The sequence below is a fragment of the Poecile atricapillus genome, chromosome 8 (assembly GCF_030490865.1).
Source record: "Poecile atricapillus isolate bPoeAtr1 chromosome 8, bPoeAtr1.hap1, whole genome shotgun sequence".
In the NCBI taxonomy this organism is placed as follows: domain Eukaryota; kingdom Metazoa; phylum Chordata; class Aves; order Passeriformes; family Paridae; genus Poecile; species Poecile atricapillus.
The window spans coordinates 16,814,950-16,836,370 of record NC_081256.1 but is presented as its reverse complement, the minus strand read 5'-3'; the positions used below and the strand labels follow the sequence as shown (position 1 = coordinate 16,836,370).

Below are 21,421 nucleotides of genomic sequence, written 5' to 3'. Positions count from 1 at the left end.
GGCAGCACCTGTTGGAAAGGAAGAGGAAAATGTAAAGAGTCCTTCACAAGTCTGCCAAGAGAAGGAATTCTTGGTCTGCCTCACGGAGAGGATATGCTGGTGTGAGAAATGGCCCTGTGGTGCTGCTTTTACCCCATATAGGGTATATAGGGTATAGATGGGCAGGTGAGCTACCCTGTGCCCCTCTGTCACACCAGGTATTTGGGGTGGCAAATACTCAACTGGAGGGCACCCTAAAAGAGGAGGAAGGAAAGAAGAAATCTGATTAACTTAAAGTTGCAGAGCCTGAGCTATTTGAATGCAGTTCTGGGTCCATATCTCACAGCCCTGGCTTTTCTTCTGAATTCTTCATTGCCTTATGTCTACATTTTGCTCTGCTTGAGTTGCTTCACTGTACCCTAGTTATACATTCCTGAGAAGTGGTTTGATGTTAATTGTTTGTTCATTGAGACTTGCATGGAGTGACCTCAGAGGGCTTAGCTGGATGGCCACGGTCTTGGGGTGCTGGGAGCTTCTAGCTGGATTTCTCTTCTGCACCTTCCCATCTCCTAGGCTAGCAAGGACAGCTAAGGGAGAACATGTACTTTTCTCTGCAGCAGTGTATTACTGACAGAGGGCATCATTAGGGACTCCTGGTACTCTACTTCAAGGACCTTAATGTAGTATCATCAACATTAATTCAAACTGTGTTAAGATTACAGCAAGTAACTGTAACATCAAGTAGATGCTGAATTATTAAAAAACTTTATAAAGTTGAAGCTTACAGAAATGGATTTATAGATGCACAAAACTACCTCAGATTAGTTTCAGAGGTTCCCTTTGCTCAGTATCAACTGTTGCAGATGCTTCCCACTTGCTTCCCAAAGGAACTTTCACATCTTTTTCTCCTGGTTCTATTTGTGAAAGATCTAACATTAAGACTGCATTTTCTCTTATGTTGCAGTTTTGTCTTTTGGGGAATAGTCAGTCTTCAAGCTCTCTCCATGCTTTTAGCCCTAGGATCATCTCTGCATGGTGATTCTTTACTTGCTGCAGACATAGGCTTGACCATAGCCTTGAAAATGTCATTTAGACATTTCATATTATCTACACAATAACAGCAGAGTGGGCTTCTTGCTCCAGGGGCTTGGTGGAGTAATTAGCAATTTATACTGTAGTAAGGTAAAGTAGTTTTTTCTCCTGCTGAAGCAATTCTTAAGTCTTTCTGGAAAAAGACACTGAAGTTTTTATTTCTTAATAAATGTGTGGAGTAACTTCTACACATTATACAAACCCTGAAATGCCATTAAGTCATACAGGTTATTCATGGCTTCTGCCTAAGACTCCCTGTGATATTAACCTGGGATAAACCATCTGTCTCCCAGCCACAGCTTTGGGACCAGTGAAACTGTCCCTTCAAGAGAAACCATGTAAATGAGCATGGCTAAAACAGATTTCTAGTCTGGTACTGCAGAGCTATTATGTCTGATAGTACTTGATGCTTGCCTGTAGTCTGTTATTAATAACAGAAAAAGAAAAAATGCTGCTGGTAAAACGAGTGGATCAGTAAGATGTCAGAGCAGTGGAATGGAGAGGCATGGACTGATGAACATCTTGGGCTCACTTGAGCTAATTTGGTTTAACACACCCAGCTGTGAGGCCATCTCTTTGTTCAGGAACAAAACCATCTTGCTCACCAGCTTTATTTCCAGGTTCATCCAGCAAAGTACCTTCCTTAGGAGAGATCAGAGCTTTCTGTACAGCCAGCTAAGGGAGCCTTAGCAAGTGGTAGGTCTGTGTCTCTTGATGTGTTCAGACTATGCCTGGGCATTGCAATGGAAGTGTTGATTTAGTCAAACCTGTAAAGCACTAAAAATCTCAAGTGAATTGTTTGCCAGGGATTCTGCACAGAAACAATGCTGGTATAGCACCAAGGACCTCACAAACTGTGGATCTGGGATAGAAGGAGTGGTGCCTTGTTTGGTTTTCTTTTTGTCACGTCCCCAAAAGAGAGCAGAGAGCCCAAGCACGGTGGGAAGCATGCACATAGCATACTGACAAGATCCTTGTGTTCTATACAGGGCACTAGCTAACACATTCCTCCTGTTAGACCATTGCCACAGCAGGTCCAGATGTCAGTAACTCCAGCTGATACCACTGAAGAGTGATGATTTATGGCCACTGGAGATTTGTCTGCCTTTCTTCAAAGAGCACAAAAAAAGGACTTGGAGGTTGTGCTTGGGGTGGTCAGCTATCTAGGTCAGAAGAGGTAAAAGCTGCTATTTTCAAAAATTTGCCTTCTTTCCAGCTATCTTGTGGTTTGTCTTCTCTGTCAGAGAATATGGTCAGCTTTGTTTTATTCCAGGATGCTGAACATAACCCAACTCAAGCTGCTGGCTTGAAGTATCTTTAAGGAAAGGTGGTTTGAATTAACCACCCTAAGATATAGAACAGCCTATCCCTGAGAACACTTTGCAGTGTGTGACTGCTAAGTGTTTAGTCATTAAAAGGAGGACTATATCCAAAGTTAATTAATTCTTACATTCGGCCCTGAAAAGACCAGCTCCACACCCAGCTGAAGTCACAGGAATGCCTGGCAAACAGTGGAGTTTAAAGTGCAAGGAAGCAGGAGAACTAAGTGGCAAAGACAAACCTTTGGTGTCCAGGTAGTATTTTCTTACCAGCAGATCTCATAGCGCTTTCCAAAGCCTGGTAAGAACAAGGGTATGTGGGGTTAGATGAGCCCTGGAGTGAATGCCTTATTTTCAGTCACACATTCCAGGTTTTGGCTCAAATATTTTTGTGTGGGGTTTCTTTCAGAAAAGTGCAGAAAGACCCTGGAGCCAGAAATACTATATAAAACACACAGGATAATTAGCAACCTCCTGGAAACATGTGAAACTTTAATAAAACTTAAACTCCATTTCCTTCCCATAGGTGGAGTCCAGAAGTACTGTAGGCAATATGCACAATCAAGCTATTTTTATGCCTCTGCATCTAAAAATGTGAGTGTTAAAACATATGTAGGTAAAGCAAATGGAAAGCTTAGAGTTGCCTGTGTGCCATGCTCATTTGAACTCACTGCATTAGCCTGGATTGCTGCTGTGCAGTGTGTGCTCCAGCAAAGGGAAATGTCTTCACCTACAAACCTGGCTTCTTAAAAAGCCCTATGACTTTGCAGCTCCAGAAGATACTGACTTTCCCTGCCAACCACAAAGGGAAATAAATGACTGGGAGGGCTCAAGTAATTATACAAAGTGCCTGGATCAACTTTTCCATGGGGATCCTGTAGCTACTGGTCGGATGGCTTAATAATGTGCTTCTGAAATGGCTGCTTTCCTCTGCTCTTTCTCTCTGGGGCCAGATTTCCAGCAAGACTTCTTAGCTGCCCTTGCAGAACTGGCAGGACAATGCTCACTGGACTCATACTGCATGTGAAGGAGCCAACAGTAACTTTTCCATAGGAAAACTTGCAGGTAGGGCAGAGCTGGACTATGCTTTTGAGAAAGCATATGAGAAATATTTGAGAAAGAGAATGACTCAGAAAGCCCTAGATAACTACTTTGTTCCCCACTCTTCACTCCCTGTCCCTCGTGTCTTTGCAAGCTGGTGTGGCCACGCATGTGCAGAGTGACCACTTGGCACCACCAGTGCAGCAATAAAATGGGATCCTTCCATTAGGAGACCACCAGCACTTGTCCTTATGGCCTGCATTAGCTGGATCACTCAGATACATGAGCCACCTGCTAATACCAGGCTGTCTTGTCCATTTTCACCTGGATGTGGTCTGTAGTCACAGCCTGATGAAGAGTCACCCTTCCTTCCTTTGTTCCTCATAGGTCCATTAAATCGGAAGCTCTGTATGGAAAGGTGTGGTCCAGTTTTATTTTGCATGAGCAGAACCTGAGGGTCAGATTACTTTGGATGTTCAGATGTTCTTGCTGGGAAACTGGCAGCTTCTGGTCCTCAGAAAGGAAAGTTGGAAGTTGTATTAGGATGGAAATAAGCAACTCAGCAGTTACACTGGGAAATAACCATTGATGCAGGTGATCTCAGACCTTTTAAAGTACTGTGAGAAGCACTGGAGCATGGTGTTTTCCACTGTTATGGAAAGAAAATCCCCACAATGGAATGGAACAGTTAGAGATCAGAATGATCCTGCAATAATGTTGTTTTTTCCTCTATACCCCATAACCACTGTGATTTCAGCCTTAGAGTCCATATACTGAGAGGATATTACTGACTTGAGAATGGACATGTTATATAACATCTATTATACATTCAGTGTGTTTATATAAATGCATATCCCTTATGTAACTGTGTCACTAGGAAAACAGTGAGGTTGGACAAGTTGGTTTCTCCTGCCATTGCTGCTCTGCTTTGCTTGTTGATTCTTAAGCGCTGTCACAAGACACTGCAGGTTGTGCTGCTGATGTGTGTGCCCAAGTGAATCTCTTCTTCTCAGCAGCTCCATTCACTTTGGGTTTTGCTGGGTTTTTTTCTCAACTGTTGTTTCTTTTTTTAAATGTAATATTTGGCAGAAAGCCTTTGGTGTTTCTTTCACAAACACAGGAGTAATCTGGTTAGTAAATACTATGGACTGACAGTTGACTAGCACAGCGTTCAGTTGCTGTGCTTTTCAACTTGAAATAACATCCAGGGCAGCCTCCTCAAGTGATGTAAAAGACCTAGTAAAGAAATGCCAGCTGTCAGCTTGATTTTTGGTCTGCTCTGCCCTGACATAAACCTTTCTGACAGCTCAGACCAGTGTCCTTCATATTCCAAATTAATCCAAAATTTCTCATGGTAATGAAAGGGAAAGAAATTACTTTAGAGTGCATGTTTCCTGCTCTAAACATCCTTGACTAACCCTGCAGACACCAGAGAATTACCACCTACTCAGACATGCCTGTCTGCTCTCGGTGCAACTCTAGAGCTTATTTGCATTCCAATGGTTTTGCCATCCAAGATCTCCGTATCCAAGTCTCCATGTTGTCTGCACAAAATAGGAAAAACTTTTTTATTTTTCAGGGAGCCTTAATTTTTCTAGATTGAGAGCAAAGGAACACTGCCAAGAGTTTGAATCAACTCAGCAGGCAATTGTGTTGTAAGGACTGTTCTGCCCAACTTCCCACAACAATATCTTGAACAGAAGAGTAACCCAAAGCTTCTGCTTTAGTTTTCACTTACTCAAGGAAGGATCTGACCTCTTGTGTGGATATCTCTTTGTAAGGTTAGAAGGAATAACGTGCCATCCTTTCTCTCTCAGCTGTACAGCAAGCTGAGTTCCAGCAGAAGCACCCTCAGAGGTGGGCAAGAGGTGCAGAGGGACTGATGTAAATCATCTTGTCTATCTCTGTCTTTGTGGATGAGATTATCTCACAGTGGAGGAAGGAAGGTGATGGATGAGTTCCCAGGGTGGAACATCAGTCTCCAGCCTTCGCTTTTCTCACCTCTCACTTGACCTCTTTGGGAAGTTCTCTTTTCTGTGCCATGCCTTCTCTGGGTTCTTCTTATATAGCCATCTCAATTTGCTAGTTCTGTATCCTTTCCTTCTTTGTCACTCTTATCTCAGCAGGGGGCTCAAACTTGCTTTCCCAGACAAGGAACTGAATCATACATTGAGGTCAACTGGATGAAAAGAGTAGGGATGTCATTGCATCTAAAAATAATCTCAGTACCTGGTAGGTGACATATTTGACCCTGGACTTAGTCAGCAGCCTGGATTTATTTCCAATTAGAGTCTGACTCTAGATATAAGAAGAGGTGTTGCTCCAGGAAATAATTCAATTCAAACCTCTGAAGAAATCCTGCACCCCCAAAAATGAAATTTCTAGTCTTAGTGTAGAGGGGAGAAAGTATAGTACAGGTCTCGCCGTACATTGACTCACTAAATTTTGGGTTCTGTTATTCTTGACAGTGGCCTGTGCTGATTGTCTGTGGGTTTCCAGTGTTCTTACAGAGTCTTTAAAAATAGACATTTCACTCAGGAGGCTTTCTTCAAGAAAAAAAAAACTCCCTCTCCCTTTGGAAAGACCTCAGAGCACCCACAAAGCTTTTAGCCCTCATATTTCAGGTACAGATAAGTCTCCCACTGCCCCAAAGGCTCCAAGATGTTCTCCTCACATCAGGGACATAAATGTATTTGGCAACTCTTTAGGAAACACATCACGGATTTGGGCAAATCGTATTCTCACTGTCAGTCTGGGTAGCAGCAGCATGTGAGAGTTTTGGGGGAAGATTTTTTCCAAGCTTTATACTGGATTACGTTATCTATTAAAAGCAGCTATTTTTATGCTGAACTGCTGCAATGACCTGTATTTCACAACTTGCACATATACACTGAAAAAACATTATCTTGCACTCAAAAGGTGTTTCAGTAAAAGCTCCATGAAATTCTGTGCAAATCTCATTACCTTCTTGCTTGGGTTTTTATTTTGTTTCAGTTTGGAGAGGTGTTTATTTCTTGGTAGCTCCAGGTGCCAACTTTGGTGTTTACAATAGAGATGTGACTTCACATCTTCAGAGCATCAAGCACCCCCTAATACCTGACTAAAGCCACTTCAAAGAAAATATGAAGAACATAGAAGAAAAATAATAAAATTATTCTCTGAGTCACTGGTGAACCAAGGACAGAAGCCAAATACCCTGAGTTTCCAGTGCTTTGCCCCTGCCACTAGGAAAAATAAACTTCTCTTGTGAATTGTATGAGACCTTCAGGAAAAGCTTTGCATTCTCTCTGTTTGAGCAATTAAGGTAGAAGGGGGAGCTGTTAAACTGATATCCAGCTGAAATACTGAATTTATTTAGTAGCCATTAGAAGTGACTTGAAGATGCCCTTATCTGTGACTTGAAATAAGCAGAGAGAAATAGATTGTGTGTCTTTCCTTGTGGATTAGATATATTAGGGGGTTTTATTCTCAAGGAGTGAAGGGGAAGGATTCTGTTTTGTTAATTTGGGTTTTTTTCTTACAAACTCTAGAAGAATCCAGGCTCTTGAGCAGTAGCCCGGTCTTTCTCTTTTTTTTTTTTTGTTTTTGTTTTTGTTTTTGTTTTTTTGGTTTTTTTTGTTTCTCCAGGAAATCTCTCTTGGAGAACACAGGAGGCAGAAAAAGCCAGCTTTAAAGAAGTTGTAGTTATAAAGCTTGTAGTGTTCAGTCTGTAACCAAAGCAAGCCCAGCTTTGCTGGATGCTAATTTACTGACAAGACTTTCCAGCTAAAATTCGTTTTCCATTTTAATCAATGAAGTTTCATTTACTTGATGGTTTTTATATCACAAATTCCTGCATTGCTTGAACAGTCGTTCAGGAAACACATGGCAGGTGAGAACTCATTTCAAATGTAAAATTACCAAGAAAGAGGAGAGTGAGGGGAACTATAAATAACCAGAGATGTCAGAGTCTCAGTCATTTTTTCCTCTGCAAGTCAGCTTTAGCAGTTAAGGTCAAGATAACATTTCCATGTCAATGGTCAGTTACATCAAAATTCTAAAACAGGAAAATTGAATGGAATTTTTGATTTTTTTTCTTGTATTGTGCCCGGATTTGACCAATTTATAGTTTCTTTGGTCCGTCAGCTCTGAGTTCCAATGTTATTTTGGTTAAGCTTCTTGCCAGAGTGGCAAGCCTGGATTGGAACATTTGGTTTATTAAAGGCTATGAAATTAAATTCCTCACCAAAAGAAAAGAAAAAAGCCCACATCTTGCTGATAGTCACTTTCTGTTTCCTTTGATGCGGTTCAGTTTGACTTGAATTTTAGCCTAACGATTTGCTACACTGTTTTGTTTTCACGAAGTTCTAATCAGCTTAAACTGCAAGCGGTTTGAAATGCCTCTCTAACAGCTTCCTTGGTACTGCTAATTAAGCTTGAAATCTCTGTGTTGTCCACAATTGTATCTAAACAAGGAGGAGAGTGTATCTGCTCGATGTTTGCCACATCTCCCAGCTGCATGTAATTCTGCTGCCTGTGCAGAAAGTAATCACAACAGGACAGAACCTTTATTTAGGCAAAACTCCCAGGGCAGCATGCAAGGTCAGGCACATCATGTTTTGAGGAATTTATTTGGTGGCAAGAACACGTAAGGCAAGCAGAGCTACATTAACAGCACAAAGACTGGAAATGCTTGGGAATAACGAACAGCTTTGCTTTATCCCCCAGAGCACTTTGTTCTGCAGAGCCCTGAGTTATGTATGGTCTGTAGGTGCTCTCACCTGATGTGTGGGTGTTAAAAATAGATAAAAGCACAGGCTATCAAAACCTGATGTGTATTCCCCCTGTCCCTCAGGAGCAAAGCTAATAGAATATCATAGTTTTTAAAGCTACCAAGGTTCACTTCAGTGGAAAAAGAGTCCTGACAAATCCTCAAACATCTTTCTGCATTGAGCAAAGCCATGGGCTGGTTTCTCCCTAGGCAGGGACCACAGTGTGTGAAGCAATACTAATCTGCTGAGGCATGGCTGCTGTTGTGTGACACAGCCCAGGGATTTCCACAGTAGCTCTGTGCCAGTTTGTCTCAGCTGCTGGAGCCTTGAACAAACTGTTTACCTCTGACATTCTGGGAGGGATTTTGAGGGATTTCCTTCAAATTAGAAATCTTCGAAAATCAGCCTCTTGCGCCAGGCGTTGTATTATGCAATGTCTTGGAATGAAGGTCTGGTCGTGCACTTAGGATCTCGTTGGATTGAAGGAATCAGAGATGGAAACTGTCTTATCAGATCATCCCTCCCTGCCAAGGCAGGCTCATCTCCCGTGCTCTGCTGGTGCTGCTGTGCTTTACAGATGTTTTTCTCTCCGGTGCTCCAAAAGCCTGTCCCAGCTTCCTGGCTGGATGTTTTCTGGGCCTGTTGTAGTCCTGGTGTGGAGTGACCGATTTCACGTGGTTATGCTGCTTCATACCTGGGCTGTGATGTGGTGGCAGTGCTAATGGCAAGATGAACTCTGCTGCACAATGTGCTGCTTCAGTTCTCTGGGGAGTCTGCAGCTCCCAGAGCAATAGACAAGATGTGAGGAGGTTTGGAAATGCAACTTCACTAGAAAATTACTGAAGGGACTGGAGCTGATTACTAAAACATTAAACAGTGTTCTTTTAAATAGCAGTTGCTAAGGATGCTTTCAATTGTTTGGTTTACTGTAATATTCCATGCAACTATAATTATTGTTGCTGAAAAAATCTCACATACATAGACTTTTTTACTCTCTATGCTATTTTAAAGTCAGCTGTAAGTTAGAAGCATTTCCCCAGTATTAAACTACTTTATTCTTGCAAATGGCTGTAGCCACATTGGAGTATTCTGGATAACAGTTCAGGTGCTGTTCTCTGGTACTGCACCACCCAGAGTTGACTTTCGAGATGTGTGCAAGTCATTACAGATAAAAAAAGAATTTAGTTTTTTCTGTTAATAATATCTTGTTTCCATTAAGTAATCATTTAGGCACACAGTCTACTTCACAAGTATTTATCAAACCTAACAATATCCAGTTTCTCACTGGGATATGTAACTTCTGCCATTTTATTTACAGGCCAGCTGAGGCACAGAGCATGGGAATGCTTTGCCTGTGGCAGCTACTTGGTTTAAAAGCCAGAAGTCCAGGCATTATACCTTCCAGCCTACCAGTTTAGAGGACAATTCCCTCATTTCTTACATTCATAGGCTCTGCCATTTTAAAGGGACAAAGATCTCTGTTGTCACATAAAGGAATGTACAGAAGATGAGTAGCTTTGAGTGCCAAAAATTAGTTAAGTAATTTCCAATGCAAGGCTTCTTGTGGATTTTTAGCTGGAAGGAGTCAATGTGGCTGTGGTCAGACATTGAGCATAACGCAGAGCAGATTGTTTAACCCTGATATTCCTTCATCACTCTCAGCTTGGTGGTGCTAGAAAGGGATGCAGACCTTATCTAAACTGGTACTGAGCATCAGAGAAGCCACCCAGTTCCTGCCTCTGCTGCTCCAAACGTTAATTACATTCAGCATTAAAAATATAATTCTTTCTGCAGGTGGTATGGCCAGCTTGTGTGCCTGCCAGGCCCAGCAGCCTTCTCTGAGTTTCCCCTTCAGCCTTTGGTGTGCTCAGACAATGGCAAAGCCATCCCCCAGCCTTCACTTGATAAAAAAAATGGAGCTCCTTCCTCCTCTCACTGTAGAGCATATTTTGACATCTGCTTATCATTTGAGAAGCATTTCTCCAGCACTGTTCCATTTTCATCATGGCCTTTCTGTTACTGCACATTTGTGGGCTCGGTTGCATGCCATTGTTATCTTTGCTACTAAGACAAGCCATGAAATACATCTAGCTTTTCTCTAATAGTTACAGGGCAAGGGGAAGGGACTCCTCCATGCTGTATGCTGAGAGGACTTTCTGCCAGATTCACCTCCAGCTGCTCTGAGTCCAAAACTGTAAAGCTGAATTCAGTTTTCCTGACAAGAAAAGCAAATTCCAGCAGAGGAGAAGCATGCCAGCCGTGGTATTGCTACTGTGCTGGGAAAGCCACTACAAACTGAGCTGAGTGGAGGAACAATTTGAAAGCCACTGAATACAGTAACCTCCAGGGCCTGAGTCTGCACTGTGCAAAGGGCAGCTGTAAGCACAGTTCAGACCCATTGCCAGCGTGCTGATAACATTGCAGAGTTGCTCATATAATTTATTCCCATATCTTCCTTTCCATCTCCTAGCAAATCAAGCTATGCCATCTAAATTTATGTAAATTTATCTCTGTCTGAATTAGGCTGTCAGGGGTCACATCTCTTGCCCCAACACACTGATGCAGCTGTGGCAGTATGGTTTGAAGGTCAGGGCACCAGCCAAGGTCCTTCTGCTGTGCTCTCCCTTGCTATAAGTACCCCTCAGAGCAGCAAAAAGGGGAGTGTCACCCTCTGCTAATAATGTGTCCAGCTGGTCAGGTAAAGTGAGAAGGATTAACTCACGCCCAACTTCTCTCCTCATACATGCAGAAAGGAATCTCATGCTGGCTGTTGGTGAGTTAAATGTTATGTTTGCCAAGATATAACCCATCTGTAGAGATAGCAGCTGGGGAGCCTTGGGTGGAAATTGGGTCTTGGTTTTCCTTTTCTAGAAATAATGCCAAAAAGTGTTTGAAAGTGTTGAAATTACATCTTGACACTTAACCCCTCCACCACTTTCTGCTTTATATTTAATTTATAATACAACTATATGTTTTCAGACTGAAAACCTAAATGAAACCATTTGCAATTATTTTGAAGTGCAGTTTTTCAATTGACCTGATCTAATTTGAGGTTTATAAATTCACCAGGCTTCTTGAGATTAAAGTGTTCTGTCTTTGCTTAAGTATGGAAACATTTTCAAGCCTCAAAAAATATCCCACAAAGGGGAAAATGTCTGCTGCTTTGCTCTCCTCCTGTCTGAGGAAATGAAGGACGGAGTCACAAGATTTAAAGCATGTCACTTACCACACTTTACTAAGTTACAGTTCAACTATAGTATTTGACCATGTGCCTGTTTTTAGCACAACAGTCACATTTCATTCGTGCAGCTTAAAACCATCTCTGCTCAGTCACTTCAAAAAATGTGCTTCTTCTGCAGTGCTTACAGAAAGTGAGTTTGTGTCCCTGTGCATGAGCTGCCAATGTAATTTATTCCAGCAACTTCCCTCCCCTCTCCCAGTAAAATAAGCAATACCATGCTCGTGTCCCTGTGCGTGAGCTCTCCTCGGTCTGCTGTTGAGAGTGCAGGAGACATTATTTATGTTCATTAGAGCTTGGGATGAATTGCCAATGCAGAAAGAGCAATGACTAATCTGTGTGGCTTTTCTTCTGCACTCATTGCTGGGTCATTGTGGGAGAGTCCTTGTGCTGGCATGACACTGTGAGTTAGTGCTATCCCCCACATTTGGTTAGGTGGGGTTATCATCTGCAGCATTAGGGCAGTGGGATGAGCTGCAGCCCATGGGCTGTCACTGCACCTCTGCTCCCCAAAGCCTCTGCCACCTTGCCATCAGGGGAGGACTCAGACATCCCCCAGCTCCCATCTTCCGTGGCTCTTGCAACCCAGAAGTCTTTCCCAGCAGCTGGAGTTTTTACTTTGTGTCCCATGTTTAAACCTAAAATCTGCAGAGCAACTCCCTTTGGCTTTCTGTGGTTTCTGAAGGGACAAGTATTGCTCTAGGGAGGTCAACTCCAACCACTACTTGCTAGATGCTTGCTTCCAAGCAGCTTGTTCTCACTTGGATTCTGATTGTGCTATACATGTTTAAGTCTCTTAATTTTTACTTGCAAGATGATTCATGATGTCCTGGTCATTATAGTTCTTTCTTTGTGTTTTAGTGTATCTTTGCTTGGGGTTATTTTTCTTATTATTTAGGTTATTTAGGGTGCATTATTCTCCCCATGTGAGATTCTTTTTTCTTTGACATGGATATTCTGCCCTCAAGAGACATGGACCCAGGCTCAGCCTTAAACACTGTGCCAACCTTCTATTTAGAAATGGATGGTTCCTTCCCTGTGCTTTTCAAACCCCAAAAAATTACTTGGATTTGGAGACACAGGGGCACTCCCTGCCTCTTGGCCAAAAATATGGGAAAAGAATGGTAAATTTTACCCTCAGCCCACACTAGATTTGTGGTCTATATTCTTATGACATGAATGTGACCACAACCCCTAAGTCTGATGTTTCCTAGCTGTTTCTCATCTTCCTTCTGTGTGCCTTGCCTTGGCTCTCAGTGTAACTCATCAGACGCATTCAGCTCTACCTGTTGATTACAGGGCAGGCTTGCAACAGCTGGAGAGAAAAGAAGGAAAATTTAGCAGTTAGGCATTTTTCTTCATCTTGTTTGGCTTTTTGAAGGTCTGAAAGCTCCAGGAGGTGCTAGGAGAGTTAGAGTAACTGTAAAAGAGCAAAATCAAGAAGCTAAACTTTAAATCCTGTAGGGATGCTGTTCCCATAATGTGCAGAAATACCTTTGTGCAGGTTGTTAGCTGCTGGGGCAGCACTTAGGCATGTGGGATAACCTGATTAGAGAATCAAAGAAAACCCTGGTAGTTTCACAGGCCAAATCCTGCCTTACAGCAACCTGATGTCAAATGGGTGTGAATCAAGGAAGCTTTCCCTTTGGCATCATCTGGTAACACCTTGAAGAGAAGGGTTTGAGCCAGCCAGGGTTCTAGCAAGGAGAGAGGCTTAAGCAAACACACTCCCAGACAGGGAGTGAGCTGGAGTCTGAAACTAATGACTTTGTTTTTCCTTACTGGTACAGACTGGGAAGGATGAAAAGAATAAATTTCTCAGGTCTGATTTTCAGGTTGTATAGAAAGTTTAATCAGGAGTTAGTTAATTTATAATGCTTGTCTTACTTAGCTGTGAGAATGTCCACCTGTGACTGAGCTGAGATTTGGGAGCAGAAGATGTGTTTTCAGAAGGTATGATCCAGCAGGGTGATTGCCTGCTGTCCTGGCAACTGCAGTTTCCAGCAAAATCAGTGTTAACATGGAATGTCAGACAGGATGGTTGTACTAATCCCTCGTGGGCTTAAACTCTGTGTCCCCGAAATGTGTGAGCAGAAGTTTCATTGGATGCATGGTGAGAGCCGTCCCAGGCCGTGCTGTTTGGTGCTAGACCCCTCTCTGCAGCATGGATTGCTGCTGCAGGTGCCTGCTCTGGTCACAGTCCTTGGTGTGTTGCAGTAGCAGACCAGGGGAACTGCTGAACAGATCATCCCCAGCGTGGAAGTAAGCCACAGAATTCCCGGTCATGTTGTGGGGGATCAGTGTTTATCAGAATTCAAAAATCAATCAGGAAAGTTTATGGGGGAAGCATCTACTTGAGGTAAAGTATGGGAAAGCCAAGCTCTGACTCAGGAAGTCCCTAAACCAGTAATCAGTGGAGACTGGAAGCAAATCCCAAGGAATTTCTGTGTTTTGCTTACCCTGTTGTCATACTTTGGCCTCTGTTGTTGGCAACTGTTGGAAATGAGGCAAGCAGTGACTTGGTGAGGCAAACGCTCCATACCTGAGTGTGTTCAGAAAGTTTCATAGCATTTGCCTTAAGAATGGCACAATCTTCCATCCGTATCCGCGGGTATCCTGCCTTCCCTCCTTGGCAGAAAAACACAGAGAGCCACATGGATGCGGACTGAGATGATGTGATCTGCTTATGCAAAGCAAAATGGTAAATCTGCCAGGTTATTTCTCCATGGAGAAAATTACTGACCTTGCTTTTTCTGGCATACCAGCCACAGCTATAATGATGATGATGGTGACAGCAACCAGACAGAAAGGCCAGCAGTCATTCTTTCCTGCCCATTATTATAAGATATAAAGTAAAATCCAGCCTGAGTTCAATGCTATTCTGGCTGTGCTTCCCTTACAAATGTGTGAGGCAGTTCTCATACGGGTTGAAATTCAGGACTTTTCATATCGACCTTTCCAAAACCAGTGCTTCTGATCCTGTGATAGGAACTTGTGTATTTCAGTGTTTGTACCTTACCACTGACATGCAGCCCAGAGATAAATGTCTGAGAGCAAATGTGCAAGTGTAGAACCTTCTGAGCTCCTGGGTGATTCATCTCTTTACAATACCTTTTGGTTGCACATGTAAGGACTGGATCTTGCTCCTGAGAATACTGGCTCAAAGAAGCAGTAATAATACAGTCAGTCAAAGTACTGCTTTCCCTGGGAATTTTGTTGCATGAGGAAGCAGAACTTTAGCCTTCCTTTGTTTGCTAACAAGATCTGCCTTTCAAATGCTTTCTATATTTCTGTCCTGTTAGATATTTTCTTTTTTTTCTCACCTCCCTATTTCTGTCTATCTAAATAATAATCAATAGTGTAATGATAGATTTTTCTACCTCACCCAAAATACAAATGCCGGTTGATAACTTCAGGTGCATCAAGCAAGAATAGTAGGTAAAGTTTGCTTTTCTAAAGTCCAGTGAAATTACCCAAATCACTGCCACAGATTTATTATTTGTATCTATGTGGTTTGGATCCTCCATTCATGGCATGTGTCTTTTTTTAAAAAGTGCTTGCTTTGAAATGGTTAGTTATCCAGTTGGTGTCAGAAGGGCTGGTGTGGCTCACAGACAACCATCTGAAACAAAATTATCTTGGTGTTTCTATAATTAACTGCAAGGGTGAGTGAGGGTTGAAATGAGATGAATCATTCAATGGACCCCACTTGAAAAGTGGGAATTTTTTTGGCTGCAGCACTTTAGGAGCAGGCTAGTATGTAAAACCTGTGCAGCAAGGATCATGGCCTTAGAGCTGGAATTTCACAGTCATTGTCTCAAACATCGTGGGCCAGAGATAAATGAAGCATTTAAGTCATCCTGAACTCCTGTCCTTGCGGATGCTTTCCTTGCAGCCACTGCTTTGTTCTCTCCCCAGATTTAGCAGTATTCTCTGTGGTGAGAGAGGAAGATCAAGATTTTTCTACAAGGCAGATAAAGATATTTTAATGGGATCTGCATTGGCAAAGTAATTAGAGGGTCTCTCTGTAGCCCCAGGAGTTTGCACTTCAGTTTAGCACTGCCCTCTGTGGAACTTGTCTCTAATGAACTCCTCTGCAAAAGCTCACTCGGACTGGGCAGTCCAGAGGCAAAAGCCCAGGAGTACTGGCTGCACAACTCCTTCCTTCACGTGCTCCTGGCTACAGAGGCTGCTGTGTCTCACATAACCCACCTGATGAGCCATCTCTGATCACTTGTCAGAGCTGCTGAGAGAAGGCTCTGGTTTGTGTTCTCACACTGTTCTAAAGACTTGACCCAGGCCCTGTGCTGTTATCATACCCTTTGATAACTGTTGACTGCACTTTATCTAGAAGAAATGAAAGTACCTGAAGCTTCCAAGCAGACCAGCAGCAGCCTCCAACCCAGCTGACCTTTGTAAGTGTCCTGCTGAGATGGTGCTCACATCTGTTGTGTATGTTTTCTTTGCAGAAAACTCTGGAGCAATGCAGCGTCTGCGCAAAGCCCATCATGGAGAGGATCCTCCGAGCCACTGGGAAGGCCTACCATCCCCACTGCTTCACCTGTGTGATGTGCCATCGCAGCCTGGATGGGATCCCCTTCACTGTGGATGCTGGTGGCAACATCCACTGCATCGAGGATTTCCATAAGTAAGGCCTAAGCTGCTGTCAGTGCTTTGCTTGTTGTCTTTGTTTTTTGGCCCTAAAAATTCTCCATTTTCAGACTGAGCTTTCAGGAAGTTCTGAGCCCTATGCCACTTCCTCCTAAGCCTCTTAAACAGTAGGGAGAGCTTTGCTCCAGGCAGGCAAACTGTGGCATACAAGGTTAATTGGTTATGGGACGATTCTGCTTGATCTCTGTTTTGCTTAGAGCTGAATTGAGGGATAACCTCTGTGTCCCTCTGTTTTAAGTGCTCTGCCTTCCCTTTGCCTTTCACTGTGCATGTTTCTCTTCACTGCCTCTACCTGCACTTCCACATCACCAGCTACTTGCTTCTTCCACTGAGCAATTAAGAGAGGTCCTGTCCTCCTGCACTCTGCAGGTGTTTGCTTACCTCCTAGAGGGATCTCAGTGGCCACAGGCTGCTCAGAGCTCCTTTTGTTTCTAGTTGTTAATTAGCTTTTTTAAGCTACTAAAAATACAACCCTGGTAATAATTTATAGTGAACCTGCTATTTAAAGTAAGTTGAAAGGTATAGCTGCAAGTAATTTCTGTCACTGACACGCTACCACCCCCATCATCACAACGAATCTAGGGAAGACAGGTAGATATAATCAGAGCACAAATGTTTGCCCTGTATGGAAAAGACAGATACATTACACCCCTCAATTAAAAGATGAAATCAATACTGACAAATGTGAGTTTACATCTCAACCATCTACCTCTTAATTTCCAAGGGGGTAGACTTAATTAGAGCCTCATGACATCAGTGTGTGCGTCTGAAAGCTCAAAGAAGCTGTCTGACTTGACAGAAAGGGAAGCAACCACAATTAACTGGCATGTTAGAATCCAACAGGAGGATGTTCCCTGTAGCTCAGCTAGGCTGGGTTAATTGGCAGCTGCTGTGTCGCTTTGCCTTCCTGTGCTACCAGTTGTGTGTAAGGTAAAATGTGGTCCTGAGCACAGGCCCAACAGGAGTTTTATGCACCATTCAGGCACCTGAAGGATTTCCCTCACAACCTCTCAACAAGGTGGAGAGTGCCCCTTCCCAAAGCCCCACAGGCCAAGGGCTCACATGCTTTCAGGAGAAAGAGAGCTGATGTCCCACATTGAAACCTCTTGGCAGTGGCTGCCTACAGACCTCAGGGCTCTGAGAGTGGAAAGTGGGAGGCTGTCACTGCAAGGAAGGACATGAAAATTGTTGAGTGAAGGATTGAGGGTGATGCCTAAAGAAGGGAAGGTGATGGGAATAGCACAAGACCCAATGTGACACTCAGAACCACACATTTTGCAGTACTTCGGCCAGCCCAGTTTTAATGGATTAGGGATGACATGTCCTCCTGATCTGGAGGTTGAGTGTTCTACATCTACATCCTCTTGATAACAAAACCGTAGCTGATGCTCACACTGTCACTCAGCTACCCCCTGAACTCAGGCCCCACAGTAACAGATCCACATCCCCTGAAATCTGCAGGAATGATCTCAGGATCCTGGGAGATAATATTTGTCTCATAATGAATTACTCACAGTAGCCTGGACAAAGAAATGTTGAAGTATTTTTTAAGTGCCATTTGAGCTAAATGGCACAAGGAAGGGCCTGCATGAAGCAGCACATAATTAATTGCCATCACAGCTCCGGTCATATCATGATCCATTTAGGTTATTTTTCAGAGCACTCATTATAGCCACTGTTTAATTCATTCTTTCATTAGATCACAGCTACACAGGCATCTTTCATCTGCTGCCAGTGAAATTAATATTTTTCTTTATTCCTGGCACAGATAGATTTTATTTTATTTTTTTCTTTTCTAAGATAGTTAATTCTGAGGTGGTTCATGTGACAGGCTGGGTGGCAGAGTCAATCCTTACTAGGCGGTTCAGAAGAGAAGGGCCTTTGATCTCCTTGTGTTCTGATGTTTGCTGTAAGCTTTGCCCTCTGTCACTCCACAGCCCCTGACCCTGGCTCTCGTTACATGGTAGCAGATTCTGTGGGTGTTTCCTTTTTGTAGGCAGAATTTGCAGCCAGGAAACTGGCACCAGTAGGTTTTGTAAGAAAACAGCAGATAATGATTCACCACGGGCTGAATGTTCCCAAGCCTAGGAGGAGAGATGGCCACTTCTCATGGGACCTGAGGGGAGCAAAACCAGAGGAAACAGAACATGGGTGAATTGTTCAGAAGGTCCTATGGTGAGCAATAGAAGGGAAAAAGAAAGGGCTTCTCTTGATCCCTGAGCTGATCCCTGAGCTGACCCTGATTCAAGTCAGTCTCTTCATACACTGAGTTATTGTCACTATACAACTGGAAGTCAGGCTGACCGGAAGAAAGAACATTGGGGTCCCTACACCCAGACCTGTTCCCTTTTAAGCCTGGACAACACCCTGTTGTATAACAGTTGGTTTTATCTAGAAAATGCAGCAAGTCAAAACTGCCCTGATGCTTCTTGTCTAAGAGTGAGCACAGCCAGAAATGTGCTCCTGTGTGCATAAGAGGGTAAGATGGCTTGGAAGTTTAAAGTGGATGGCATAAACCACAACAAATTCGTGTTAGCACAAGGCAGTTCTTTTTACCATTTCTTTTCATACTTTTTAACTCTTTCTTCCAATCTCCAAATTTTAATAGTTCGATTTTTGTTTTCAAGAGAAAGCAGATCCTGGTCATCTTTCTAACCTTGGGATTTGCATGGATTTTCTCAGAGGCTTGAGGGTTGTGGCAGTGCATAGGTGCCACAATCGAAGGTCATTCAACAGGCACTTTAGTTGTTAATTAGGGCAGGCAAAAAGCTTTGCTGCGTGTCAGAAGTTCTATAAGTCCTCTCCTAATAAATGTTCTTTAATATCCTACATGCCTGAAATTGCCTTGTAAGACTAAAGTGCTTCTGCCTGGTTTTTTTCAAGGAGGGAGCTGTGCGGAGCTCCAGCGTGTATTGTGCGTGCACATACGTGTGTGTGTGTTGGTACAAATGTACACAAAGGTATCTGTACAAATGGCCCAGTTAATAGAAATTTTCGCTCCAAGTTTGAGGATAACTGTCTCTTGCTTCCTCAGGAAATTTGCCCCAAGGTGTTCTGTGTGTAAGGAGCCCATCATGCCAGCCCCGGGACAAGAGGAGACCGTGCGCATTGTTGCCCTGGATCGCGACTTCCATGTCCAGTGCTACCGGTGCGAGGTTGGTATTCCTGTCATGGCAGGGACAGAAAGCAAGGGTTGGCTTAACTTCATCACCACCTCATGTTGCTCACACAACAGGCATACCCTATTGTAACACTGGCTCTACAATCAAATTACTTCATTGACTTCAGCAAGCAAGGAATTTTCCCTCATTTATATCCACGCAATTGAGAGGAAAATCAGGTCCCTTGTTTGTAACAGGTTCATTAGAAGAGCAAAAGAATGTGACTCAGGCAATTAGGGCTTAATACTTGAGAACTTCATAAATTATAGCCTGGACACAAATGTAGCTCATCTTTATGTTCTTAAAATGAAAGCTAATGCATGTTAGGATTTAAGCAAGATTGTACAGGAAACTCAGCATATGGCTCTGGGTTGAAGAATTTTAATGGACACATAAACATGATCATTCTTGTTTTGTGCAATGCTTTTTGTGCTACTTTTCCTGTTCAGTTTCATTACACACTTCATGTAATTTTGATGGTAAGAATCTGAAGACAGAGAATAAAAATCACCTTAAAGCAATTAGCATATGGGAACAGCTGTGTTAGGGAGCATTCAAGAATTCTTCAGTGCTAGTGTTACTTGTTGGATAATACATCAGCCAGATGGCAGGGTAAGAAAATGAGACCAAATATATTTCTTGTTGCAGTTGCAGGTTTTAAGAACCTTAATTGGAAAGAAGGATGGACTAAGGTTTAAAGGTCTAGGCCAAAACTTGAGGCATCTGGTTCAATTCTCAATCTGACCTTGGCTTTCAGGGTACATATCAGCCAATTACTTAGGCCCATTATTTTTTAAGATGCTGGGGAATTCTTACATTAAATTTTGTAGAGTCTAATTCATCATACAGCATGTCCCCATGCTGGCTGCTGAGATACCCAGGCTTTCACACACATGGATCCATCAGCAGTCCTGGGCCAAATGATTGCTTGATCACACACTGAGGGGTAATTCCCAACTTTTCTAGCAGCTATACTCAGCCTTAAGGCTTATAGGCTGAGGTCTCTGCAGCAGGTCTGGGGGCCTTGTAGTGGGGTTTCCATGTTCCTGTCTGACATCCTTCTTTTTGTCACAACCTTTTTGGCCAGTTGTAATACACACACAGCTGACAGTTCTGGTAATGGGAGACAGGCAGAGATTTTGCTTAGCTGCCACCCCTGGAATGGAGGCTGTAACTTCATGGCACTAACTGTTCCAAAGGAGATTACCTATAGTCAGATATTGGTACTAAACTTTTTCCCAGTGGTGCTTCTTTTTTATCTTTTTTTGAATTAATAAATATGTGCTTCAGTTTGATGTTTCTCCAACACTGAAGACTTTTGCTTCCTCAGAAATGTGAAAGGAATAATCTCCTTTTATTTTCAATTGGATTAAATTCAGCAGAGAGCTTGGGAACCCATCTTCTCTGCAGCATTGTCTCTTATCAGAAAATGGCTTAATCGTAAAAGACATCACGTACCTCAGCTTCATGCTTTGCGCTGATTCAGGCTGGATCCTGTTACAAGGTGGAGAGTGAGGAGAGAGTTTCTTTGACTAATAGATTCTTTCCTTTATCTTGCTCTTTCTTATTTACTTTACTCTTCCTGTTCTCTTATTTCCTAGGACTGTGGTGGCCTCCTGTCTGAAGGGGACAATCAGGGCTGTTACCCTCTGGACGGGCACATCCTTTGCAAGACCTGCAACTCTGCTCGGATCCAGGCTCTGACTGCCAAGGCCAGCACTGATCTCTGAGGATCAACTGTGACCCTCCCCAGGATGCCCATTGGGGGATATTGCACAAGCTTTGCATGATTTCTTTCCAGCCTAGGGTCTGAAACTCTGACATTTAAAAAAAAAAAAAAAAAAAAAAAAGTAAAACTGGAAGGCCTTGGAACAAGAGGGCAGTTTGAGAGGCCATGTTCAGACTGCCCACGACAGGCACCTAATTTAGACACAAGTGTTCAGGAGGGCAGTGAGTCAGAGCAGCTGCTCTCAGTGCAGCTGATGGAGTTAAGGGTCACAGCACCTAAATTATCTGCCTGTAGGAGGTCTGAACATGGTCCTTACTATGCTTCTGTGTTTGATTCCTGTTTCTTAAGAAGTACATGAAGGTGGAGGGTGAAAGATGGCTGAGGTTCCTGCCAATGTATTCTGAGAACCTGACCGGCTCTCATTGAAGTCATGGGACATC

At 43.1% G+C, this 21,421-nt stretch overlaps 1 protein-coding gene across 21 annotated transcripts in view; it reads left to right on the top strand.

Moving 5' to 3' along the window:
• LPP (LIM domain containing preferred translocation partner in lipoma) overlaps positions 1-21,108 on the top strand; it is a 315,569-nt gene extending 294,461 nt beyond the window's left edge. For all 21 annotated transcript variants that reach the window (XM_058844348.1, XM_058844351.1, XM_058844340.1 and 18 more), the window contains 3 exons: positions 15,890-16,068; positions 19,126-19,246; positions 20,854-21,108. In XM_058844348.1, the coding sequence (XP_058700331.1) occupies positions 15,890-16,068; positions 19,126-19,246; positions 20,854-20,982 (429 nt within the window). In that variant the 3' untranslated portion in view covers positions 20,983-21,108. The remainder of the gene's footprint in view (positions 1-15,889; positions 16,069-19,125; positions 19,247-20,853) is intronic.
• The last annotated feature ends 313 nt before the right edge of the window (positions 21,109-21,421 follow it).